Source organism: Vicia villosa, linkage group LG7 (assembly GCF_029867415.1).
Source record: "Vicia villosa cultivar HV-30 ecotype Madison, WI linkage group LG7, Vvil1.0, whole genome shotgun sequence".
NCBI classification, from domain to species: domain Eukaryota; kingdom Viridiplantae; phylum Streptophyta; class Magnoliopsida; order Fabales; family Fabaceae; genus Vicia; species Vicia villosa.
In genome coordinates, this window is record NC_081186.1 from 44,422,896 (window position 1) to 44,433,313 (window position 10,418).

General features: G+C 28.6%; 1 protein-coding gene across 1 annotated transcript; it reads right to left on the reverse strand.

Moving 5' to 3' along the window:
• Window positions 1-6,861: 6,861 nt before the first annotated feature.
• On the reverse strand, window positions 6,862-9,702 carry LOC131617161 (ankyrin repeat-containing protein BDA1-like). The gene is made up of 2 exons (XM_058888515.1): window positions 9,089-9,702; window positions 6,862-7,703 (listed from the first exon to the last, which is right to left on the reverse strand). Exons 1-2 carry the CDS (start codon window positions 9,698-9,700, stop codon window positions 7,005-7,007), a joined length of 1,311 nt encoding a protein of 436 aa, XP_058744498.1. The 5' UTR covers window positions 9,701-9,702; the 3' UTR covers window positions 6,862-7,004.
• Between the last annotated feature and the right edge of the window lie 716 nt (window positions 9,703-10,418).

Here is a 10,418-nt window from a genome sequence, read left to right on the forward strand (position 1 = left end):
GGCCCCACTCGACACTCATATAGGTGATTTCATCAAGTGTATCCTGCAAATCTTACACCACCAATAAAGGATATGAAATTCATTATAAGCTACGTAAGCTTATCCTCTTAGTAATGCAGTGTCTAGCACTTTCTCAATTTACACCATAGAAAAAGGACACAAGCAAAAATTAAGTATATAATTTTTGGTGCTAGCAGAACTTACAAGTGACTTGTTCTTACCAATATGAACCTTTTTCATGGGATCTCCCATCATAAAGGTTGGGTTCCTGTCACTTATTAATTTCAATTGGCTAAGTCCAATTCCCCTCGATGCGTCACAAATTAGTTTTTTCCCAAGGAGTTTTTAATAGTATTGACCAAGATCATCCCGATCTCATATTTTAGTAGCTACTTTACATAATTTAGGAAGACACATATTTTTCTCCCATTAATAAATATTGACTAAGACGTCTCTAAGTCAATCAATCGCATATACTTACTCAAGTTTATAAAAGTATTATGGTTTCCATAATAGATTTATACAGGTCTGCTTATATGATCATTAAGCGACATCACTGTCAATAATAATAAATATAAATTCATTATTTAAATATTTATTTTACAGGTCTGCTTTCGAGCGACAACTTTTCATCAGATTAAAAAATAAATAAATAAATTTATATATTTATTTTTATTAGAATAATATTTTATTATCATTGTAATTTAATATAGTGATTCATCAACTCAAAATAATATTGTAATTCACATTCTCTTTTTATATATTTTATGACACCATAAAATATTTTCACATTCCTCATTAAATAATAAAGGGTTAATAATAGTTTACCCCCTGTAATATGAGCGAGTTTTGGTTTACCCCCCTACCGTTGCCAAAGGCAGGTTTTGGCAACGGTTTTTTTGAAAAAACCGTTGCCAAAGGGTAGGGAGGGGGCAAAAACAAAATTCGCTAACATTACAGGGGGGTGAATTACTATTAACCCAATAATAAAACACTAACCTTTCAATATATAAATTTCTTTTTTCACTCACAGTAGAAACGATAACTAGTCAACTTTTATTTTTAACTCGTCAAACCACAAATATACTCCTTCATTACACATTAACTCAAAAAAAATAAAAAATAAATTACACACTAATTCAATAAAAAGTGAACAATTAAATTCATATAAATATATTTATTCTCGTATAATAAACTTTATTAAGCATCATGAAATCATATTATGCTAAAATAATGATAAATATCATATGTAATAATTTATGATATCTCAAATATTTCATGGTTCTATCTAGTATAAATAATCTCATCAAATCATATAAATGCCGATTAATATTGACCACTAATCATTATTATAAAAAAAAAAAAAGTTACTTCTATTATAACAAAACTTAAATCCAATAAAAGCCATAAAAGATAAGAAAACGTATATCAATTGTCACATTATAATGGAAAAAACAATTAACACTAACTTACACAATTAAATGTACTACGACAATTAAATACACCCATTTTTTATACCATAATATGTAGAGAAATATTTTGTTAACAAAATTGATATTAATAATATATCAATACTAATGATATCAATTAAATTGGTATGATTATTATGTAATAATTATGATTGAATATCAATGTTAACGTATTTTATAAGTTGAAAAAATAACGTTAAGGAAAAATAATCCAAACGAAAACAAAAGAAAAATGTCATTATCACCATATAATATATAGTAAGAATTTCTAATTAGTATTTTATTTTTAAGGTCTTTTCATGCCTAAAAATTAAAGAGACTTCTCACAATATCATTTTATATGTTAATAATCATCACCTTTAAATATTCTCAACCTCTTAGTAAGTGAATATCATCAATGATTTAGTGAACCATACATGAGTTTTATTTTTCATTAAACAATATAAAACATGAAAAATTAATATTCTTATCGTTTGCAATACTAGTTATCAACTACAACAAAACTTTTAAAATTACAATCATAGACTTCAATTAACAGCAAAATATTTAAAAATAAATAACTAATATAAGAGTTAGAAAGGACAAAACCTGAAATGGTGGGACATCAACCAAAAAAATCTTTGATGTTAAATGCTTTCAAGTTTTTGGCGATAGAATAAATCCTTAAGATTGTTGTAGAAATTTGACCACCACTATAATTCGATCATCTCTTCTCGAAATAAGAACTATTGAACCTGCAAAATAATAAGCCATTACATAAACATAAGGCGTGTAAATACACTGTCCTTAAGGATTTATCCGCCTCATAAGCGCAAATCCCCCAAGATTCAACAGGTTCTTCTCATATTCTCAATGAGATTCTAAGGCAAGAGAACAACAAGAAATCATCTTGTAAATAGCTCGAAGATGTGACCAGAAGAAAAAAAAAACTGCAATTAAAGTTATTTGTTTTCCATCTTTTTTTCTAAAAGAAGAATAGGCGTTTATATAAAAAAGAGAGAAAAATATATTGAATTACTTTGACTAAGTCAAGTCATTATTATAATAAAATAATCATTAACCAAATTAAATATTATTATAAATCATAAATAAATTAAATAACAATAATAATTTTCTTTAAAAAATATTTGTCACTTAAAAATTAAAAGTAAACTTTTTTAAAACTTTTGAAATATAATTAAATTTACAACAATCTTATGTGTTGTTTGGTTGAATTTAATCTTAGTACTGTCATCAATTGATATATATTGTAATATTTTTTTTATCATTAGATTCTAAAATAACATTAATTCTCTTTGAAATTGACAGGCGGTGCCGGAGGTCTATAATATATACCATACACAACTTTTAGCAAAATCCATTCTATCCCTCTTTGATACTTTGCATAATGTGGCATCACACTCTCACGTGATTAACAACAATGGATTTCTCGCGAACCGTTGGTGCATAATTGGAGGTCGTAATTAATTTTAACAGCCTACATTATAGATCTTAGGCAAGTTATTTTTCCTTCTTATTGCAGGACAAAGGATCAAGAAAAATGCATGTTGCGGAACTGACAAAATACGAATATATTATACAAGCCTCTTGTTGAAGCAAAGAAGGACAGAGATGATTTGGTGGTATGAAATCTAAATAACTTTAAAATGTTAAATGACTGGATTAGTTTCTTAACGCTGGTTTTTCTCATTGGTTAAAACTTAAGTTTTGTTATAGGCAGATGAGGTGGTTTTTGAAGGGGGAGGTGAAGGATAGTGGTAGGTAAGATATTTCGTTGTTTGCTTCAGGTTATATGATTAGTTTTGAACACTGTATTTGTATTTATTTGTTTTATCCTCTACAACCCTGTATTTCTTTGTTTTATCCTCTACAGCCCTTTGTATAACACAAGAGTTATACTTCGATAGCTTTATAGTACCAAAGCTCAGCGTCGAGGAAAATGAGCAATAGAGGTATGGTTGACCATGTATTATCTCAATTTAATGTTGTTCACGTCCCTTCACATTTTTTTGTCGGCATCTTTAAGGTATTGAAGAAGCTGGTTCGGCGTAAACTTTTGTATCATTTTTACTCATAGAATGTTGTTGTTTTGTGGATGCAGTCCATGCTTTTTATGATGAATTATCCCTTGTTTTGAAGCAGGACAATCGTATATATGTTCTAGTGTTGACCTATGCAGCTCGGATTCGGACACGAACATCGGACACGACACGGATACAGACACGGGGGCCCCGCTAATATAGAAAATGTAGGACACGGACACGGCTATATATATATATATATATATATATATATATATATATATATATATATATATATATATATATATATATATATATATATATATATATATATATATATATATATATTATATATTAATATTATAATGCAATGTATGAGCACAATTTATATAGAGTTTAAAACGAGAAGCAAAATTTATATATATTTCAACTTAGAACTTTCAATAAAAAAAAATAAATACACCAAAACAAAACAATATAAATCATATCATAGTTACTCCATATTGATAAAACCAGCCTCCAAATTGTGGAATAAGAAAAAAAATAAGGAATCCTAATTGTGAAGAATTGAAATATGAAAGGTAAAAAAACCTTATTATTTTTCTAAATAAAAATTTGATAATTATTGAGTTGGGTCTCTTTTTTTTATTTTAAAATTTTTTTTTTTAGTTGGGTGTGTCCTTTATTTGAAACAAGGTGTCGACGTCGTATCCATGTCTGTTGCAATTAAATTATTTTTTTCGTTGGATCAAAAACGTGTCAAATACGTGTCGTACGAGTATCCGTGTCCGACGCGGCGACACACCTTCTGAATGGTGTGTCGGGGTTTCACAGGTGTTGACTAAATGTATATTACTTAATCTATATACCATTTTTTCTACCACACACTAATGCATATAATTATATTGATTCAAAATATCTAAAATAAGAAAAATTGTCACAGAAATGCAGGATCTACTGCATCTATCACCATTTATTTAGTGATCTTATGCTTGTTGCAAATGTTGGAGACTCCATGGTTGTTATATGCTTGTGGTTGTAATGGTAAGAGTACTAGCTTCTTACATGTATATATTGTATAATACTCACATTTGCAGATGCAGTAGTTAATTATTACATGCCATATAATGTGACTAATTAGAAAATTGTGTGAAGCTACAAAATGTGAAGCTACATGGGCTTGATCTCAGAATGAACAAGCTTACATATATGTTTCCTAATTTAGTTAACAATCTTGTGAATTTAGAACTGCAATAATTAAAAAATAATATAGCAAAAGTTGGTATGAATTATTTTGGATTGACAATACAAAAGTTTTTGTATGTTTCTATTCATTTTTTTCTCTTTCTTGTAATTATTAATTTGGGTTAATTCATGCTTGTTATTAACTTTTAAATTAGATTAAATTATTTATTTAGATCTTAATTAGGATAGGATAAATTAATTTCAAATTATTAATTAAATTTAATTAGTTTTTTTTAAATTCAAAATTTATTAGCTGCGGATAGAGGGGTCAAAAAAGCCCAAAATTGTAAAGCCCTAACAAATAGGCCCCTATAAGGTCCTTCTTTTTTAGGCCTTTTACAATATAAATAATTTTTTGGCCCTATATTTCAAAGCCCCCTTATATTTTTATTTTTTACGGGGCATAAGTAAGGGCCCCAAATTATAATTTGTTTGAAACTAAATAGTTTGAAATAGATATTTTTGAGAAAAAAATGGATTTTTTGTCGAAAACATAAAAATTGACTTTTTCGAAAAAAATAACCGTTTTATTTTCAAAAATAAAAAAGTCAACTTTTTCCGGAAAAAAAATCGATTTTTTTCGAAAATACAAAAAGATGTTTTTTTCGAAAAATCGATTTTTTTCAAAAAAGAAAAAAGTTGACTTTTTTCGGAAAAAATCACTTTTTTTCGAAACTGTAAAAACTCGACTTTTCTGGAAAAAAACAATTTTTTAATCGAAAATATAAAAAGTTGGTTTTTTTTGAAAAAAAACTGAATTTTTATCAAAAATATAAAAAGTCGACTTTTTCGAAAAAAAAACCGATTTTTTGTCAAAAATATAAAAAAAAGTCGACTTTTTCGGAAAAAATTGATTTTTGTCGAAAATACAAGAAGTCGATTTTCCGACAAAAAAACAGTTTTTTCGAAAATTTAAAAAATCCATTTTTCCGAAAAAACTGATTTTTTTGAAAATATAAAAAATCGACTTTTTTGACAAAAATACAAAAGTTGACTTTTTCGGAAAAATCCCGATTTTTTTACGAAAATATAAAAAGTTGCCTTTTTTTGAAAAAAACTAAATTTTTATCGAAAATATAAAAAGTCGACTTTTTCGGAAAAAAATCGATTTTTTGTCAAAAATATAAAAAGTCGACTTTTTCGGAAAAAATCGATTTTTGTCGAAAATACAAGAAGTCGATTTTCCGACAAAAAAACATTTTTTTCTAAAAATTTAAAAAATCGATTTTTCCGAAAAACCCGATTTTTTGTGGAAATATAAAAAATCGACTTTTTCTGGAAAAAATCAATTTTTTGACAAAAATACAAAAGTTAACTTTTTCGGAAAAATCCCGATTTTTTTACGAAAATACAAGTCGATTTTCCGGTAAAAAAAACGTTTTTTTCGAAAATATAGAAAATTTAAATTTTTTGAAAATAAAAAAAATCGGTTTTAAAAAAAATAAAAAATAATTTATTTATTCAAAATAAAAAAATACTTTATTAATGAAAAATTAAAAAGTTAATTTTTGGTGAAAAAGATTGGGCCTTGAGGCCTTACTTCAAATTTAAGGGCCTCTATTTTTAGGCCCCATTCATTTTGGGGCTCGTTTACATTTAAAAATTTAGGCCCTTTATATTTTTAGGGCCTTAATTATTAGGCCCTAGCCCTTTAAATTGACACCTCAAGCTGCGGAATCACCTGCGGATTTTGTTTCCTGCAGATTTACTTGCGAAATTTATTTCCTACGGTTTTACCTGCGAATTTTGTTTCCTGCGATTTTATCTGCGAATTTTTAATTACCCATGAAGGTTTTAACTAGGGATAAGAAACAGCAAGGAAAAGCAAATTAAAATTTTTTTTTGCTGAAATTCGCAGGAAAACAGAGTATTTCTAGTAATGGTATAAAGATAAAATTTTGTTATGAAAGCAATAAAAAGTTAGTTGGTCAAGTTTCTTGATTAACAAGTAACAATGCAAATAGAGTTGGTGACTATGGAATGAACAATGTACTGCTATATAATACACTGTCAAGTAACTGCTTTTTATCATTGAGAAATGCAATATCATTATGTTGAATTGGTAGCCATAATACATTCAATAAAATTCAAAATACAATTGAAATATTAATTAACTACTTCAAATCGAGGAAGAAATTGTGTTGTCTATAAACTCGGCTGGCAGTGGTATGATTTATCAATTTCACTAACAATTGTACGATCTTTGTCCAACTGACAAAACCAAAACTTATTGGTGTTTCTCATATTACAAACCAGAGGTTTATCATAACTATGATCTACTCTTCTTCTTTGCATTGCGTTCCTGTTGAAGTCGAAAGTACACTATAATAGCAGAACAAAACGCAAGAAATCCAATCGAAAACATAGCAATGTTAACAATAATAGAGTTGGTACATGTAGGTGATATCTTCCCCATAGAAAACAGATAACAAACAACAAACCAGCCCACTGGAACAAACACCAGAGCGCCGACTAGCCCACTTGGTGTCAGAATGAATATTGCTATAATTGACGCAAAAAAGGATACCATATTCGCTAATGAAAACACAATGAAACCATTTCTTGACAATACTGATTTTCCAGCATTAGTAGAATTGGAGAAAGTGTTGACAGTATTGTCCGTAGCATTAGCCTGATAAACTCCACCAGGAGGACTCAGTGCGGATTGATAGGTTGCAGTTGCAACAAGAGTTACAACTATTAACCAAGTGTTACGTTGATCCTCTGATATATCTCTTCTAATGCTACGTATCCAAATTAACCCGTTATCAATAATCGCGGTCTTTGATCTTGGTTTATGACCATGTGTGGGAATGTTGGAAACTGGTAAGCCGGGTTTCGCTCCAGCACACAACAAAATACTCCTAATGTCTACATTGGCTGACATGTCGAATGCAGTTTTGGTGTCCATGTTCTTTGCCTGAATATTTATCTTAGTCTTTAACAACAATCCAAGGGCATCTTTTACCTTGTAATTAATGAACAAAACAGTTTTTGTTAGAGATCATTCCTATTGTCCATAAAAAAAATCTTGTGTACAAATACACAAACTACTTGATTTGTAATTAAAAAAATATCATAAATACTTATAAATTTATAACATAAAAAGTATTTTTTATTGGAAAAGAATAAAACCTCACAATTATTGTAAATTATTTTACGTATTGACAAAAATCTATTATGTGTATGGTACTCATAAGAGTACGAATATCCTCCGTATGAGATAAATGTTTTTAAACAAAAGTACGAGTACATCAGTAAAAGAAAAGAAATTTTTACCAAAACATATCATTTAAAAATTACTGTATTCATTTAAACTATTAGAAGACAATTTTTCCGAACCGAACCGTTATACTTAGTTTTGAATTTTATTTAATAAAAAATTTATTTAAATTTATTTTTAGCATTTTTTTATAAACTTTTTTAATATACTATTGTTCATAATTTTTAACTTAAAATGTTTTTAATCTACGTTCATAATCAAAATCCAAATTAATTTAAAATGCTAAAACTCATTAAAAATATCACAAATTAATCAACTTTTCCAATATTTAAGGCTGTTTGGATAAACAGCTTATAGCACAAGTGCTTATAAAAATAAACACTTGTGAATAAGCTTGTATAAGTCATTTTGTACAAACTATTTACATTCAATAATGAACATTTCCTTTATTCATATTATCTTTATATGTAACCGAAAGTAGAGGAAATTATTTCGACCTAAACAACTATGAAGATTAATTAAATTTAAACAACTACGGTATATATTGATACTTAGTGTTGCATGAACAATATTATGCAGTCAAAAAATGAACCTAAGCTTCTCTTACCGGCCAAAAGAGTTTTTATAGGAAATCAGACGAAAAAGAGATTTCAATTATAGGATTGGAGAATCAGCAGGTTTTCTAACATGTTTCGTTGTGTAACTCTCTTAGTTGCAATGTGTGATATTTTCATGAATCTTAACTGACAGTACTAATTGGAGCATTATAGTGCAGACTAATTGTTCTTCAAAGTTTCTACGGTTCAAAAGAAGCTATTTGGGGTTAAGTGTTTGAAGTTAGAATTTTTAAATTAAAGTTTTAACGGTTCGTTTCGGAATCAAATTTAAAGTGGTTAATTGTTTATCGATTCAATTCTAGAACCATTAATAAAATATGAGTTCAGTTCACTAACCATTAATAATATTTCAAATTATTTAACTCCAATTCAGTTCGGTTCGGCAATTCAGTTCAGTTCAGCGATTTTTTTTAACAATCCTAGAAAAAACTATAAATTCATTTTTTAAAATAGAAAATTGAGAGAGAGAAAAAAGTATCACCAGAAAGACATCCTTTAAAGATAAAAAGCTACCTGGGGCTCGAAATTCCTCTGCACTAAAATGTGCAAAATAGTATTGTCAACCTCATCCTTCCGATTCAGTATTTTATATTCTAACTTCCTAGCCCCTCTCTCCATACTCGTCCTAAGAAACGTAACAAGTAGATGAAAAGCCTCATAGTTGTTGCTTTTCACCGCAACATGAAGTGCAGTCTCACCTCTCACAGTCACATCTTCAATGGATTCCGGACAAGCAGAGAGGAATTCAGTTAAAATTGCAACCTCTCCTATTTGACTTGCAAAATGAAGAGGAGTAAACCCTTCTCTTCCTTTAACTCTAACAAGATCTTTATTCATGTCAACAAGCCGAGACACCATCCTTTTTTCGCCGTTTTGCATAGCAAGGTGAATAGGGCTGAATCCTTGTGGATTTAGCTTCCAAGCAAACGAAGGTTTCAAGTTCATTACTTCAATGGAAAACTGGATATGACCCCTAGATGCCGCGATATGCAAGGGAGTTTCGACAAATTGTATTGAATCAATATTATCCAAAATGGATGGATCATCCTGAATTACTGTGTAAAGAAGATCTATATCACCTAAGTTAGATGCAGCTTTCAGATTATCGAGATTGGATGTGCTCATATTTTAATCTGAAACTCTTCTGTATGAAATATATGCTTGTTGACATTGCTAATAAATAAACATCTACTACTCTTGTTCATCCCATATTTACCACAATATAGTATTTGATTGACTTGGTAACTTGGCTTTTTTAATTAAAACAATGTGTACGAAATAATATGTCCCTTCCTTGTATACCACCTCTTGTCCTATACAATACAAGTATACTAATATAGCAATCAGGACCAGTTCGATACATGAAGGCTTAGGCAAATGAAATGAAATTTCTTTTCACTTTTGAAGATAAATATATTTTTATTATAGTTTAACTACATCTAAACAAACTGCAATTGTATAAATTTCATTTGGAATATAAATACAATTTCATAATATAAAAAATATTCATTATATCAATATTATATTTATATAAGAATATTATTGCATAATAATAAAAATAAAATAGTATTATATTATGTTCATTTGTTATACTTGATAAAATTGAAAATAAAATAGTTTTCCGATACGTTCATTTATTATAGGCAAAATACCCTTTTTGGTCCCGTATGTTAACCTCGGGGTTCATTTTGGTCCCTTAACTTCAAAAAGTTTCACATTGGTCCCTTAACTCTTCAAAAGGTGTCATTTTAGTCCTTTTTGGCATATTAGCGACAGATTTAGCGACCGATTTTTGAGTTTTTCCCTCGCTAATATGACAAAAAGGACTAAAAGGACACCTTTT